This window comes from Octodon degus, unplaced genomic scaffold (assembly GCF_000260255.1).
Source record: "Octodon degus isolate 3935 unplaced genomic scaffold, OctDeg1.0 scaffold00299, whole genome shotgun sequence".
In the NCBI taxonomy this organism is placed as follows: domain Eukaryota; kingdom Metazoa; phylum Chordata; class Mammalia; order Rodentia; family Octodontidae; genus Octodon; species Octodon degus.
This window is the reverse complement of record NW_004524875.1, coordinates 1,450,408-1,466,969: the sequence shown is the minus strand read 5'-3', so window position 1 is coordinate 1,466,969 and position 16,562 is coordinate 1,450,408. Positions and strand designations below refer to the sequence as shown.

At 48.9% G+C, this 16,562-nt stretch overlaps 1 protein-coding gene across 1 annotated transcript in view; it reads left to right on the top strand.

Moving 5' to 3' along the window:
- The window catches only part of Nim1k (NIM1 serine/threonine protein kinase), a 19,235-nt gene extending 6,714 nt beyond the window's left edge, over nt 1–12,521 (top strand). Inside the window, exons 2-3 of the mRNA XM_004647302.2 lie at nt 9,483–9,751; nt 11,653–12,521. Of these exons, the coding sequence (XP_004647359.1) occupies nt 9,483–9,751; nt 11,653–12,402 (1,019 nt within the window). The 3' untranslated portion in view covers nt 12,403–12,521. The remainder of the gene's footprint in view (nt 1–9,482; nt 9,752–11,652) is intronic.
- The last annotated feature ends 4,041 nt before the right edge of the window (nt 12,522–16,562 follow it).

Sequence of the window (16,562 nt, the reverse complement as noted above, 5' to 3'; positions counted from 1 at the left end):
GTCCGGCCCACGCTGCGCCTGGGCTGGGACTGGTCCCGCCGGCGCAGGGTAGCAGGAAACTCTCCGCACACTCACCGGACCTGGGCTAGGACTGGGTCTTGGCTGTTTATTTTTGAGGCTAACAGCTTAGGCTCCCTTGAGCCCTGCAACCTGACCGGGTGGGCTGAGAGCAGGAACAAACCCCCTTTCAGGGCCATTAGAAATTTCTCTGAAAGGAAGAGTCATTTGCCTTGTGAATATTTTATGTCCCATCTGTTGTCACCAACTGAAGAGGTAGAGAGTGCCTGGCTGTCCTCTGTGGTGCCCTTCCTGACCTCCTTGTCCCTCTGGCACCAGTCTCATCTGTCTAGAATCCTTTCTTCTTCTCTTGCAGTTTATTTATTCATGTGTTCAGTTACTGCTTTTTAAAAATAACCATAGGTAGTAAGCATGCCTTAAGCACATACTTTGTTCTGGATGACTCGGAGACAAGCCCAGGGCACTGAGGGATGATGCAGTGATGAGAGCCCAGGGCACCCCCTGCCAGGTGGGAGTTTGCAACAGTATAGGGGAGACCAAGCAGAGGCAATCAATACATGCTGACCCTCAGTGAGCCGCCTCAGCGTGCTTGCCCTGCTGGGGGAATCTGGAAAGGACCTGTTGAGCAGAAAAGACCGGCACTTAGGCTCGAGGCTGGAGGAGGCATTTCACGAGACACCAACAAGGAGAATTCCAGGGAACAGAATTTAAGTTCATGGAGGATGAACTAGTGTGGGACTATTGGGGAATTTAAAGTGACTTGGCATAAAGATGTAACTCAGCAGTAGAGCATTTGCCAAGCTGAATGAGGGCTGGGCTTCAATCCTCAGTCTCACAAACAAAAATGAAAAAGTAATTTCGTGGAGATGAAATACAGAGCTCCCGCCAGGTGGTAGAATAACAGGCAATACTGTCAAGGGCTTATCACAGAATATTCTCACATATTTCAATTTTGTCATATAAGTATTAGGGAGACTAACTTCCCATTTAAAAAGCATTAGTGATTAATACTTAACTGATTAATATAATCTGATGTCAGCAAGGAAGGTGAACAGAAGTTGGAGAATGATGACAGCCAAGGAGCCAAAACTCATCTTTGTTTAGTGGCCCAGATGGATGGTCCTGCCCACAGCCAATAGTGACAATGACAGGGAGGGAAGAAGACTCACCTGGAAGTGTGGTGGGATGTTGGAAAACCTTGGGACTGACTGGATGGGCAAGAGCAAGCAGAGCCAAAAGCAAGGAGGTGGAGGAGGGTAACAATCACACTTGCAGGTTGGATGATTTACCAGTGAATAATAGATTGCAGGAGAAAAAGTAAAGCTGAGAGTAAAGATTTGGAAGCACTGACTTGGAAGTAGCCAGAGGTCATAACTGAGAAGTGAAGATTTGCGGTTTACAAATTCTAAGGTAGAGTAAAAATCTGAGGAGCGCTGGGTATAGCACTGGAGCCAGATATGACATCATATCACACTCAGAGTCCCGCTGCATGGTATGAGCAACAAAGATGGACAAACATTTGGAGGATCAAGTAAAGACGCGAACTTCCCACAAAAGCTCAGGGGAGGCAGGAGCACACAGGGCGGGTCTCTGCTAGCTGCCGTCTGCCTCCAGCTCCAGCATGGGCTGGAAGCCGAGTCTGTATAAAGGCTGCACAATGGTTTTGAACAAGTGATCTCTCCCCTTGAATACATTCATTAAAATATAAACATAAATCATATTCTTACTTTAATAATGGTTAATTAGTGATTTGTGGGGAATCCATTATAAAAATAAGTTCAGTGTTGGACATACTATAACCCCAAATGTTCCTGGTAGTGTTAAGAACTAAAATTGACCTGGAGGATCCAACAATTCGGGGATCATCAGGCATGTTAGCATTAAACACTGGGCAGGAGTTTCCTGTCAGAGGTCATGCCTATAAAGATTTGATGTGGAAGACATGCAGAATGCATGAAAGAAAAGGCAAGGTGCAAAGCTGCCCTCTGGTGACAGTAACCTTGGTTCTTTGATGACTGAAGAGAATCACTTAACAGATATTTGTTGAGCACTTTGTATGTAAGAGAAACTATTCTAGGAGAATTAGAAATATCACATCAAACAAAATAAACAGTGAGTTTTGCTCTTACACAGTTTATAATCTTCTGAGGGAGACAGACAAAATTAAGTGATTCATTATGTTATGCAGTGATGAATGACAAGAAAGGAGAGGGTGTGGGGGTGGAGGGGAAGGCGGCCAGAGATGGCCTTCCTAAAGAGACACGAGCTGAGCTGACAGGAGAAAACTCACTGGAGTGGACAAGGAGGAGAGCAACAGAGCAGAGGGCGCAGCAAGCGTCAGATGCCAAGGAGAGCAGGCATCTGTACACTCTCCGGACAGCAGGGCTGAGGCAGAAGGCAGGGAGCGGTGCTGTGCGGCCCTGGAGGGAGTAGAGGAGGGGGAGATCTGCTCACGCTGAACAGGTCCTTGCTTGCTGCCTTCTTGAAAGGTGTGTACGCACCAAGGCAGGAAAGGAAAGGTCAGTTAGGAGCCAAGCCTGGCAGTACCCAGTAAGGTACTGGGGGAATCCTATAGAAAGCTATATGGAGAAAGAAGAGGCTGCTAGGGTTTGCTGACAAATTGAACATGGAATGTAAAAAAAGTCAGTACCTGAAGGCCAGGAGACTACAAGAAAAGTTTGTTTATTGAAATGGGAAATGTTTGGAGGGACCGGTGTGGGCAGAAGAAACCAAAAGCATGACACTGAACGTGTCATGTCTGCCATGCCTGTTGAACGGGTACTACATCAGAGAGCAGGGGCTCTTGGCATCTCACGCAGCGCTCCTGGGGTCTCACTACTGCAGCAGTGCAGTCCTGACCTTCCACTGCCTCTCTGGCCATCACTGCCTTGTGGGCTTCCCCTAGCTTCTGGAGTCTTCTCTGCTTACATGCATGGTGAATCTCTAGCACAGAGGAATTCAGAGTTCCTCAGAGGTAGCCAACACCAAATACTGGCAGGAGTTAATGTAAAAAGTCTCTCCAGTTCAGGTGACAAAAAGATGAGTTGGAGATAGTGACACTGGACCAACTGCTGCAGGGAGCTTTGCCTTCGAAGAATGAGAGAAAGTCTGCTGCTGAAGGGAAGTAGGCTGGCTCAGTGGGGCTTCCATGCAGTTACAGTTCTTGCTGTTTGATGTACGTCAGTTCAAAAAAATACGTGAAAACTCTAAGCAGGTAGGTCCTGGAAAGACCCATACAACTACCACAGAGCAAGGAAAGGATTCACAGTCCCTCAGAGCACCCCCAACTCCATCTGTACACACCTTGATGAGGGGGCGTTGGCCCCACCCAGGTGCCACTGAGGTGATTCCGGCACTTAAGCGCCCCTGCAGGGTAAGCTGTCCACCTGGGTGTCGTCTCCACTCGGATTCTGCCAGGAGCCGATCCTGAGGCAGGGACTGAAGTGTAGCCTCCACCCTGACTTAGCAGATTGCTTTTGCTTTAACAGCACCATCGCAGAGTGCAGGAGTCCGCTGGGATGGAGACCGGCTGCCCACCACACGCGCAGTGCGCATCCCTGGCTCTCGCTTCACGTGCTCAGTATTATACTTGGGAACGACGCACATCCTCGTCTGTACTGTAGGCGTCACTGCTCACTGTTAGTTCCCCTGTGTGTACATCACAGTTATTTACCCACTCTTCTGCTGGTGACATGGACAGTTTCCAGTTGGGACTGGAGGAATAATGCTGTGGTCTTCCTCTGCCTTGAGCTGCTATAGCAGAACACTTGAGAACAGGAATTTCTCTTTCACAACTCTACAGACTGCAAGGCCCAAGATCAAGGCGTGGTGCCTGGGGAGGGCCTTCTTGTGCATCCATGATGGAAGGACAAAGGGCAAGAGAAGGCAGGGCCACTTTGCCCAGTGCCCTCATGGGGTATGACTCCGTGCTTGAGGGCCCAGCCTGTGTGACCTAAATGCCCCCCAGAGTCCCGCCTGCCAGTACTGTGGCACTGGGGCTGAGTTTGCAACACATGAAGGCTGAGGTCACATTTGCACCATAGCAGCTGCTCTGGATATTTTAGCACAAGTCCTTCGGGAAATGTATGCATGCATTGCTGTTGGGGAAAAATCAAAGAGCATGAGTGTATGCTGATGGAAATTATCCAGTAGGAAAGGAAAAATTGGTAATGCTTGGAGAAGGAAGTTTTGCAGGATTGTCCTTGAATGGATAAAAGTATGCAGAATGCATGCAGCATGCAAAGGAATGGGAAAGGAGTACACACATTTTATCCAAAGGAAAAACTTTCTGGGTACAGAGGTAGATTGGAAGACCTAATGAGAAGACATTAAAGAAACTCTTTTCTTTGTTCTTGTATTTTGTTTTTTGAAACAAAGTCTCACTGTGTAGCCCAGGGTGGCCTTGAACTCTTGCTGATACTCCTGCCTCAGCCTCCCAAGTGCTGGGATTACAGAGATGCACCACCACACCTGACAAAGAAATTCTTTTCTAATGCTTTTTTACTCAGCGTAGGGAGGAAGGTCTGGCTAAGAGTGAGGAGAGGGAGGAGGGGCTGAGAGATGATAAAAGAAGCCTTGGAGGCCAAAATAAAAGGAACTGATGTGTTCTGGACATGGACCAATCCCCACAGCGAACATACTCATTATACACTGCGAACACGTACTAATAAAAACTTAAAACCACAAGTGTAAGAGGGCTGTCCAACTGAGGCAGAGCGTCCTCTGCCAGGAACACTGGAGGCCTCCCGAGGCTCGCGACCACACGTGCAGAGAGATGTGCCTGCTCAGCTGCGCAGCTGCAGGAAGCAAGTACTCAGAGCTAGGTTTGGCCGGGCTTTTGGCTTAGCGAGGGAAGCCAGCAGCTGGGAGAGGGCAGACCTGCAGGATGACACAAGCTGAGGACAGCCGTCCAGACCCTCCAGTGAGTGGCGCATCTGCCAAGTGCTCTCGCTGGAGCCTGGGCCGCAGCCACGTCCTGCCGACCACCTCCTAAATATCCCACCCTTTTTCACCCATTCTAACCACGGTCGTTCGCCTCCTTACTGGCTCTCGTGTGATTCCTCGCACTGCAGTCAGGAGCGATCTTTCAGAATGTGCCAGGCCGATCCTTTGGCCCCACTGACAACCGCGTGGTGACTTCTGTTGTCTAATGTGAGCCCCAGATGTGACTCACGGGGCCTTGGCCTGGAGACCTGGCTCTCCTCTCCTCTTGGTTTACACATCCCTTCCTTTCCCGGTGCCAGCCCTGCTGTCTTCTTTGGATTCCTCCAGAGGGGGTGCAGACACCCCCGAAGAGCCCAGGATGGCTTGCCAGAAGGAAAGCGTATCAGAACTTCCATTTGTGTGTTTCTCATTATATGTTTAAATTCCTATGATTAGACATACTTAAAATGTATATATTGGTAATAAATACATATAATTTTAAATAAATCTGTGTATATTAAGATAGTGCTCAAAATGTGTCATTGATAAGCCAAGCCAGTGGGAAGGCCTATAGACCTTGTGCTCAGGTGTGAGTCTTTCCCGCCTCAGGGTCCTTGCTCCTCCTTCCCAGCCCCAGTGGTGAAACCTTTTTTTTGCTCCCCCCATTTTCCTCCTGCTGACTCTCAGGCAGGATCTGGCTCCCTGCCTGGGGTCTACCACTCTGTCTCATGCCGGTCACACCCATGCTGTGCCCAGGCCCACTGTGCTAGGTATCGCTACCCAGCGCAGCAGACCCACCCTCCCTCCGGCCTTCCTATTGGCTGCACTGTCTCCCTCCTCTGGGGCCAGCCGACCTTTTCCTCCAGGAAGCCCTTGCAGGGGCTCAGCGGGAGGAGAGAGGGGCCCTGCTCTGCTCACACCCCTCGCTGAAAGAGTGACCCAGGCCTGCGGTCTAGGAGAAGTCGCAGACCCTGTCAAGGCAGCTTCCCCTAAACAAAGCCACACTCCTCGTCTAGGTTCCAGGATCTGCTCCTACCCTTTGTCCCTGCAGGCTTGTGACATATTTTGTTTGTCTTACTCTAGGTTTGTAATTCAAATTAGTTGCTGACACTTAAAAACAGAAGCTTTTGCATAAAATTTCAAATGTCTGACTGCTCTTAAACATAGAAATCATAGCCAGGCATGGTGGTGCACACCTGTAATCCAGCATGCAGGAGGCTGGTGCAGAAAGATCCTTAGTTTGAGGCCAGCCTGAACCATATAGTGAGACCTCATCTCAAAGACTAAAACTTACATAAATATAAATTCAGGTGAGGTCCAATGACACAATCATGTAATTCCAGTGCTTGGGAGGCTGTAAGCTTGAGTCCTACTTAGGTAACCTAGTGAGACGTATGTCAAAAATATAAATAAAAAGGGCTAGGGGTGTGGTTGAGTAAATAAATAAACAAATAAAAATAAATCCAAAAATCGACCTTCGGCCCAGACTACTGTAGTGGCCTTCAACAGTCACCACCTTTTGGAGCTGGCAGCAGCTTCCCTTCAGACCAGGTCGGTTCACCTCTAGTCTCCATAATCCCACTGCACTCCCAACTGTTATAGGAGCCTGCTTTGCTGTCACTGCCAAGGACATTTGAGGTTGCAAGTTCTGGCTTAAAAAAATGTTACCCAGTGTGGCACACTGTGACACAATAGACGCGGAAACCAAAAGAAGAATTTGGAGTGCTTTATTAGCTGAGCTCAGCAGCAACAATCCCTCAGACAAGCTAAGGAGAATGTACGCTGCATTAAAACAAAGCACAACCTTTAAGGTGAAAAACCGCAGGGTAGGGGGAGAAGGGGGATTCTTGCAAGGTTTACTCATTGCCCTTTGTTCCCTTACCTGGGAAGGACATTTGGTAACAGTTTAGCCCACACCTCAGAATGCTGAGGAACACTTCAAGCAGTTAATTTTATGGTCTGCCATAGGTGGGAGTTCACAGAGAGATTAGGACTTCACAAAATGAAGGTTATAGAATTTGTTAAAAAGGGAATTAGTTAAGCCAGTTTATAACACCCAGCAGGTGAGACCAGTGTCAGACCCTTCATCTGCTGTGAGAAGGGAGGTCGGCCTCCCAAATCCCCCCATTTCTCCCTCTCCCCCTCACCACCACCCAGAAGGTCTTGTCTGGGGCGGGCTATCCACTGGCACACAGCTGTCCTGCTCTTCCATGTCCCACCCTGCTGCCTATGTAGCTAGCCTATGCTTTCTACAGTGGGAGTCAGAGTATATCTTTCCCCTTTAAAGCCCTAGGTTTCCTCATCAGTGTAGAGACAAAGGCCACATTTGCTAAGTGTACCTCCAGGCTCTGGGCCCCAGACTGACTTGGGCTACTCTCCACCACTTTCCCACTCCTCTAGGTCATAAAAACAAAAACAAAAACAAAAAAAAACAGCTAAAGAAAATCTTAATCCTAAAGATTAAGAAAGACACGATCATCTATTTTCTGGTGCTGATTGCCAGCTGACGTCTAAAGGGCCTACCTGTCCATACCCGCACTCTGCCACAGGGCCACATCCTCAATCTGGCTTTCTTTAATACCACAATAACACTATAACACTCCTATTTAATGTGACTCCTAGAGGAGTATTTTCAAGCTGATAACCATTGTGCCAGTGCCATTCAAAGCAGTTTTCCAAGTAGGTTAAGTAGGCACCCTGTTCTGTTTACTTGCCTGATAACTTTTTTCTTATCTAGTAGAAAGTCTGGCCTAGTGTGAGCCAAAAAAAATGTAAGATGTTTTGTTATGGAGTCAAGATGCATTCATTTTCTAACAGTAACCCTTTCATTACACTATCTATCTCTCTCTCTATCTCTCTATCTATATTTTAAAGGTTTCACATATTTCTTATGGGCCACTAATGCTGATCACAGAGAAGAGTAAGGCTCCTGATTAAGCACACAGGTGTGTCCAACTGATACGATCAGCTTGGCTGTGATGAAGAAGGTGTCATCTCATGAGCCCCAGAGGCTGGCTGCTGCAGCTTCCGCAGGTCCCTGTGGTCCCCACGCATCTCCCCAAACATCTCCCCAGTGTCTGCTCAGGAGCTGGATGTTATTTTATTACCAGTCTTCATCTGAAACCACTGAGGAGTAGGACAGGGTTCTGCTTTTGCTTCTTGGCCAAGAATCTCTCAATCCTGAAAGTCTTGTGAGAGGACATGGTTAGGCTCAGATGCAAGAGCACAGTCAATATATATTTATTATAGAAAAATGAGAAAATACCAATAAGCCAAACAAAACCTAAGAGAAAGTCACTTATGGTTCCTCAGTTAGAGAATAACTCCTGTAAATACACTGATGAATGTGTGAAAAATCCTGTTGGGCTTTTGCTATGCAAATAGATACTTGATTTTTTGCTCACATATATTCACCATGCTTTCAGACCAATGAATAAAGATCCCCAACGTTATTTTGGTGTGCTGGTATATTAAGGAACTGTGTCTCAGCCATCTTTTGTGGGCTACGTAAGCTGTTCCCAGTACCAAGAAGTCTTCTTACATACGTCTTGTATGTGTCAGATTGCTTCTTGGACCCTAACTGCTACAGTGCGATAAAGACAGCCTTGGAGTACGCGGCCACCTTTAAGAGCTTGAGTGCACAGCGCTGACATCCCGCCCAGAGCTCACGGCACTCGGGGCCCTCACTGGCAGCAGAGTCCTGTGCTGCTCTGCTGGGGTTCCGGGACACGCAGTGCCGCTCTGCAAACTTCTCTGCACACCAGGCACTGGCGAAGTCAGGGAGAGCAGGAAGAGGGGGAGGGAAGAGCCAGCATGGGTGGGGAACACGTGGGGATGACAGTAAACTGGAGACCAGAACACTGAGAACGTGGACGCTGTGATCATCCTAGAACCGGTGTCCTGGAAGACTGGCTGGCTGATAGGCTAACTGAGTCTGATCTTGAGGGATCCACCTGGAATTAACTAAATAAAAGACAGGAAAAGAGTGATAGAACGATCCAGAAAAAGGAAAGGCCCCAGGTGTGTCTGTTGTTTCAGGAAGCAGCAAACCATTCCTCACAATTGGATTGAACGATGCATGGGAAGTTGAGGATGGTGGACAGGAGCTATGGCCAGTGAGGCTGAAGAGACAGGTCAGGTCTGATCAAAAAGGGCTCTTGGAGCTAAACAAAGAAACTTTTCCTTTCCTTGGAAAACCAGATAAAGTTAACAGCTGAACACTTCTTTGGGAGGGAGGAGTTGGCACCAAGTCCCACTCCAGGCCAGGGGAGGAGCGATCATACTCAGAATTGCTCTGCTGTTCCCACAGGTGGGCTCTGTAGACCTGGGGCCCCGACTAACAACATCGTGTGTGGTTCTCCTAATAGCCATGTGCAGCAGTTATTGGGGTCCCACTTCACACAGGAGCCTGGCATTCGTGTCGGACAGCTGTACCTAGAATTGCCTCGGCTGCCAGTCTGTAAAGCCTGAATGCTCTTGTAGTGCTAAGTATATATAAACACTAGCACATTCTTTCTTTTTTTTTTTTTTTTTTTCCCCAGAAAAAGTTGCCATTAAGATCCTGGACAAGACCAAGTTAGACCAGAAAACCCAAAGGCTACTATCCCGTGAAATCTCCAGCATGGAAAAGCTCCACCATCCCAACATTATCCGCCTTTACGAAGTTGTGGAGACCTTGTCCAAGCTGCACTTGGTGATGGAGTACGCTGGGGGTGGGGAGCTCTTCGGGAAAATCAGCACTGAGGGGCGGCTCTCCGAGGCCGAAAGCAAGCTCATCTTCTCCCAGATCGTGTCGGCTGTGAAGCACATGGTGAGCACGTGGAGAGTGTCCCCCGCCACTCCACCCACACGGAAGCATGAGGCCTTGGGTTCCTGTCACATAAGGAGCCCCACAGGGCTCTGGTTCTGCGGGGCAGCTAGTGTGGTCACTGGTCACAGGTCTGGCCTGGATGATGCTCTTTGCCTCCCAAGAAACACCCAGGGATCTCCAGTCACACGGGAGACTCCTGGGTCATCTAGCAGTCGCCAGGTCACGCACGCAGCCATCTCCTCACTGCCATCGCGTCTCCAACCTCGCATTCCATACTTTAGGCAGGAGCTCCTTGCCGTGTCTTAGCCTTGCTAACCCGTGCAGGAGGTCTTCTCTTCGTAGCACTTGTCACTGCAGGTCCTAGCTGCATGTCATGACTGCTTGTCTGTCTGTCTGCCTGTCTCTGTCTCTGTCTCCATTGCTGCTCTTGCTGTCTCCCTCTGAAACTTGTTCCTTTGAGTCCTGTGTTGACTCACCCTGAACTTTCCTGCCCTGGTAAGAGCTCCTAACTCTTCCTCCGCTGTGCTCTGCAGGCACTTGATCCTGTCCTTCCTGCCGTGGGTCTCTGATTATTTCTTGATAAGTCTGCATTCCTAAAGCCCACTGTCTCTGTTCTTCAGGAGCTCGAGTCCTTTTGTGCTAGCCCTATTATCAGCCCTGTTGTGGGTGGAGGTTGACTCGCTCCTCCTGCTAACTTGGTGGGCAACTGGAAGGGAATGTAGGGTAGAGTGCAGATAGACAGGGGTCCTTCAAAGACCTAAGCCCTGCCTTTCTCAGGTATCTGGTCTCCCAAACCAGTAAAGGCTAATCGTAGACATAGATTCAAACTACGCTTGGTTTGTCTGTGTGCTAGGACGGAGCAAAGCACCACTGGTACAAAGCCTGTGCAGTTCTAAATAGCTGCTGCATGGTCACCAGGGGCCCATTTTACAAAGGAGACAGACATCCATGTGTCACAGCCAGTATAGCCGAACATAAAATTGACTGAGCTGTCAGGTTTCAATACTAGAATTCTTACTCCAAAAGACTCACTAGGAAAAGTAACATGAAACTGCTTCCAAAGAGCCCCGGAGACTCAGAAGGACTGGGGTTTTGAGAAGGTGGTCCGCACCCCGAAGGGCAGGAGGCCGTGTGGGCACACCACGCCACAGTGGGACCTGCCGCTAGATGCCTGCCAAGAGCCACTGTCGCCCTCCCCCTGAATTGTATGAAGGGGAAAGAAGCCCCTGAAGGAGAATGGCTGGAGGCTGGAGGAAGGCTCCAGGCTTCCTGGGCTTGATCCCAGCTGTAGACCACTCAGAAAAACCCAGACAGGACTTCAGAACGCAAGGGCTACTGTTCGACTGTGGTTCAGAACACACCAGCTCTTACTTCTGGCACTAATTCCTGCGCCCTAGCGTGTGGGACAGACCCACAACTCCCCCCACAGTAAAACCACGCCTTTGTTTGCTTGAGGGAGGGGCATTAAATTGCTAAGGCTATGACAAGATTTCCTAACTGATTTTAATTGCTCTCATTAAATTTCTATTTAACTACAATCAACTCACTGTTTCAGAACAATTGATTTTTTTATCTTAAAGAGAAAAATACCACAGAATTTCAAAGCTAAATAGGAGAGTAACAATAATACATTCTTCATTGTTATCTTCAAAGTAGTTACTCAAAATAAATAAATAAATAATAATGTAGTTAACTCAGAGTACAGGGTGTAGGCATGAGCTAGTGTCTAAACTATGTTAGCACCAACCTTTCTTTTCAACGAACTAAGAGCAGTTAGCAATGTAACTATCCTATCTTCTGTGTGTGTGCGCGTGCAACATTGTCCCCCTTCCCCTTTCCAACTGACACATTTTGTATTTGGAATTTTACTTTGAAACTGATTTTCCTGTCTTCTTCCACAGCATGAAAACCAAATTATTCACCGGGATCTGAAAGCAGAAAATGTGTTCTACACCAGCAGCACGTGCGTGAAGGTGGGCGACTTCGGGTTCAGCACCGTGAGTAAGAAAGGCGAGATGCTGAACACCTTCTGCGGATCTCCGCCCTACGCTGCCCCCGAGCTCTTCCGGGACGAGCACTACGTCGGCGTCTACGTGGACATCTGGGCCCTGGGGGTGCTGCTGTACTTCATGGTGACCGGCGCGATGCCGTTTCGCGCCGAGACTGTGGCCAAGCTGAAGAAGAGCATCCTGGAGGGCGCCTACAGCGTGCCCGCGCACGTGTCGGAGCCCTGCCAGCGGCTCATCCGCGGGGTCCTGCAGGCCGTGCCCAGCGAGAGGCTCGGCATCCACTACATCATGAGCGACGAGTGGATGCGCGGGGTGCCGTACCCCACACCGCTGGAGCCCTTCCAGCTGGACCCCAAGCATTTGTCAGAAACCAGCACCCTCAGAGAAGAAGAAAATGAGGTGAAGAGCACGTTGGAACACTTGGGCATTACGGAAGAGCATATTCGGAATAACCAGGGACGAGATGCTCGGAGCTCGATCACGGGGGTCTACCGCATCATCCTACATAGGGTGCAACGGAAAAAGGCCTCGGAAGGCGTCCCCGCGGCGGTGGTGCCGGACCCCAAGGAGCGACACCTAAAGAGAGGGTCCCGAGTCTACAAAGGCATAAGACACACGTCGAAATTTTGTTCAATTTTATAAATCATGTTGGACTCCCGATAGTTATCAAAGATCATTGCTGCTGCTTTTAAATTTTTTCATGAACAACTTGAGTGGAGACATTTTTGTAATTTTAAATAAATTTAAATTTGAGATATGCATTTTTTCTCCAAAAAGTCTGTTCATGCACATTTTGGTTTGATTTAGGTTCTTGTCTTATTCTCAAACTACAGCCTTCATTCGTTTAACCAAGAAACATTTCTTCAGTGCCCACGATGTGCCAGCTACTCTAAGGTCCTGAGAAAATGCGAGGAAAGCCAGGCTGGTGTGTCCCAGCTCAGGACTCTGGCGCTAGCAAGTGCCTCTCTGTGCGTGATAGTCTAGTGTAGGGTGTGCATGATGACAATTCTGGCATAGCGATCTGACATGAGAAGCTTGCTACTTTGGGCTGGATCTTTATTGAAGCCCCCTTTGGGGAGACAAGAGTAGACGAGCTGAAGAAACAGGACTGACTTTTGAAACGTGCCACGCACCTTCTAGAGGTTTCAGACAGAGCTCGCCTGAATCAGAGCCCAAGACCAACACTTCCATGTACGGCAGTGTATTAGGGAAGTGAGCTCAGAGCACAGGGTGAGGAACAGGGCAAACAGAGTATAGCGGTTGGCTGGTGGTACAGGACTGCTGCTCAGCCCCGCATGGTCCTCTAAGAAGCCTTATGCAGCAGATCTCTGCTTTCTTCCTAGAGAAGGAAAGGGGGACATATGTAGCCATCAGCTCCTGTCCAGTGGTCTAGGATGACAGACGAGCCGCTGGTGGAGTGCCAAGCAAGGCTCCAGGGCTTCCTCTGCCTTTGGGTCAGGAAGGAAGTGGTACACAGCCTTGTCTGAGACAAGGGTTGGCCAGCCATGACCTGCAGGAAACTGCCTCAGCTTGCACGGACACAGTCACTGCAGCAGCGGCTGAAGCAGCATGGCGGGAGGACTAAAGAACATGCTTCGGACACAGGACAGCCCCTTCCACACTCCCCTCTGCTTGCCCTCTACTGAGTGTATCTGGGAGGGACTAGAAGGTCCAGATGCAGTAGGTCAGGGAAAGGCCCCAGGGCCCAGAAAGCTCTCATACACAGAATCATCTAGAGAGCTTGTTAAATCATGAACTGAAGTTTTTAGTCAGTACCTCTGGGGTGGGGGCAAGAAGTTGTTTTTGTATTAAATTCGTAGGCCATGCCAGTACGTCTCATGGGGCCAGGCTTTGAGACACACTGAGCTTAGTGGTCACCAGAGCTGGCGTGGAGGCTACTGAGACACCATGTCATTCATCTATCACCCATCCTCAATTTCCTTCACCTTTTGCCAGCCTTCACCTAGTGTAAATTGGGTAGCATGATTTAAAATTTCATCATCTATGGATATGAGCCCTTAGTTGCTTCATCCTTGTTGAGCTGTAATCACTCCCATTGCCATGTGCCCCACAGTGACACACCAATGAAATGCTTGGGTTCCAGGTGCATTCCTTTTTAGCTTCTGTGTGGTTAGGCTCAATAATCTCCACCAGTACAATGCCTCCTTACTTTGCCTGTTTGTCCACTGGCATGGAATGCCCAAGGGACCAGGTGCAATTCACAAGGCCTAACTCACTGGAGCCTTTCCTGGGGACACTCCAGTGAGTGTCTTTCTACTTCCTGGAAACACAAACCTCTATTCTAGCGTAGGTTGTAAGAAAGAGGAATGTAAAACCTTTAAATGAGCCACTGATTTTGAAGATGAGTTGGTCAATCCTACTTCCACCCATCGGCTCCCAGACCTGTGTGTGTTAACAGGACAGGGATACATAAGCCTTTGTTAAAGTGTAGGCAGTGAGTTCAGAAGGAAGCCCCAGACTTGCAGGTTTCTACCTCTATCCAGTGCCTTAGCCGAACCACTCCATCATTCGTTCTATTACACTGGCCGTTGAGATCTCTGGGAAGATGTGAAGGTCCTGTGCCTGCTGCCCGCCTTCTTTATCAAAGGAGTGGTCCCTTGGGGCAAGGTTATGCAAGATACCACAGCAAAGAACCAAACACTTGCTAGGTTTTCTCATGGAGCATACAATGCAGGCAGAAAAGGCAAATCCATAAATGGTTGTGTCCACTTCAGGGAGTACGAATCATTGCTGTGCTCATGGGATCTGAGCATGGAGGACTATGCTGTGGGTCTGACAAGGCGCAGACCATTTGGTACCAGCTGCTTCTCGAGTCCCTGGGTAGCCACGAACAGAGGCTCAGTCCCTACTGGGTCAGTAACACACCTTGCCCAGAGTTTTCTACTGCAGAAGGTGTGGGCTCACTCTAGGATCTCAGAGCTGTGCTGGAACCTCTAGGGCTCTCCAAGGATGTGATAAAGTGTTAATTGACATGCACACAGCCTGAGTAGCATGAATTTGTACTGAAAGTCACAACTGCTGTGATCTTTCTTTTGTGAAATCCACTTGAAAATACTGGCGCTGATAAAACACTTGGAATAATAAACCAAGTACAATGTGTGCTTCCAAAATCCAGGGAACGCCACTAAATCTTATGTCATTATATTAATGCTAAGAAATGGGGATTAGGGGCAGCCAGATAGCTCAGCAGATTAAAGCACCTGCTTAGGCAGATGCAGGGGCCAGGTTCAACCCTCATGTGCCTTGCCGGCCCCGCCCCTGGGGCACGCCGAGACAGCAATTGAGACTGGGCGTGGTGGCACACACCTGTAATCCCAGCATTTGGAGGCTGAAAAACAGAATCAGAGTCTGATCTGTACAGTAAGACCTTGTAGACCCTGTACTAAAAAATACATTAAAAAAAAGAAATGGGGATTAAAAGAGTTTACTGTAGAAAGAATATCTAGATATAGCCCTTCAGCTCATTGATTTTCTAAATACCTCCCCCGTCTGACCCACCCTCAGGTGCTCATGAAGCTTATCACTGCACCTGAGGACATGCAGGTCTGGCAGGGCATCTGAGGTTCTGCTCGCTCCTGGCAGCTGTGGGCATCTCAGAAGGCATCACCACAGTCAACCAGCATAGTGTAGTGTGTAGTATGAAGCCCACCAAGATCCTTAAGACTATGTTGTGGGCCAGCCAGATAGCTCGGCAGACTAAAGCACCTGCTTAGGCACCGCACAGAAACCAGGGATCAACCTCCTGCGTGCTGTGCCAGCCCCACCCCGGAGCACACTGAGACAGCAATGAGACTGGGCGTGGTGCGCGCCTGTAATCCCAGCGCTTGGGAGGCTCTAAACGGGAGAATCACTACAACTCTGATCTAGGTAGTGAGACCCCTAGATCCTGTACCAAATACATTTTTTTAAAAAAGACTATGTTGTGACAGAGCAGAAGGTTCAACATCTTTTGGGCAACAGTTAATGGTCATCACTGTTCTAGAGGAATGTGAACTGCTTTGGGTCCTCCTCTTGGATGGAAGCTGAGAAGGATGTATTTGCTGGATCAGTAGGTGCATATCAGACATCAGTGAAGATGCGACATCCAGCCTGGCATCCTGTGTAGACCGACAGCAGTGCCTGCCCTTCTCCGCCATCTGCTTGCTTTCTTTCGGGTATCTTATGGCTAGGATGGAGCCATTACTTGTTTCCCTTGGGATTTCAGGGGTGGCATGCGCAGCTGCTGCCCTCTTTCACGTGATTTCTCATGCCTCAGTGATGTGGCCAGGGAGACATTTCCATTTGGCTCTTCTTAGATTCTTCTCCACAAAACATAGGTCTAAGCATATTTATACACCTGGAGATTGGGAAAATAACCCTAAGCAAGACCTGCTATGAACTAGACTTTGGCTAGGACTCCCTTTCCACCCAGCTCACAAAAGCCCCCATCTACACATACAGCCACAGGCGGTCCAACAGTCCTTTAAAATTCTAGATTGTTTATACACTTGTGGAAGATAAGCTTTTATCAAGACCAGCCTTGTCCTCACCGTGCACTAAATCCTAAGTAGACCTAAATCTAAAGGCTAGGCACGGGCTATGACCCTCCCACTCTGGCAGACCACCTCTGCTCTCTGCTCACGTCCTTGCCTTCTCACCCTCCCTCTCTCAGTTACACAGGTTAGGTAACACCCTGACCAGCTGTCTCTCAGATACCCCCTTGGCCGGCCACTGTCACAGGCATGGCACTCCGCTCAGTCCTGCACTCTCACTATCCACGGCTGAGTTCTCCTTTCCTGGGC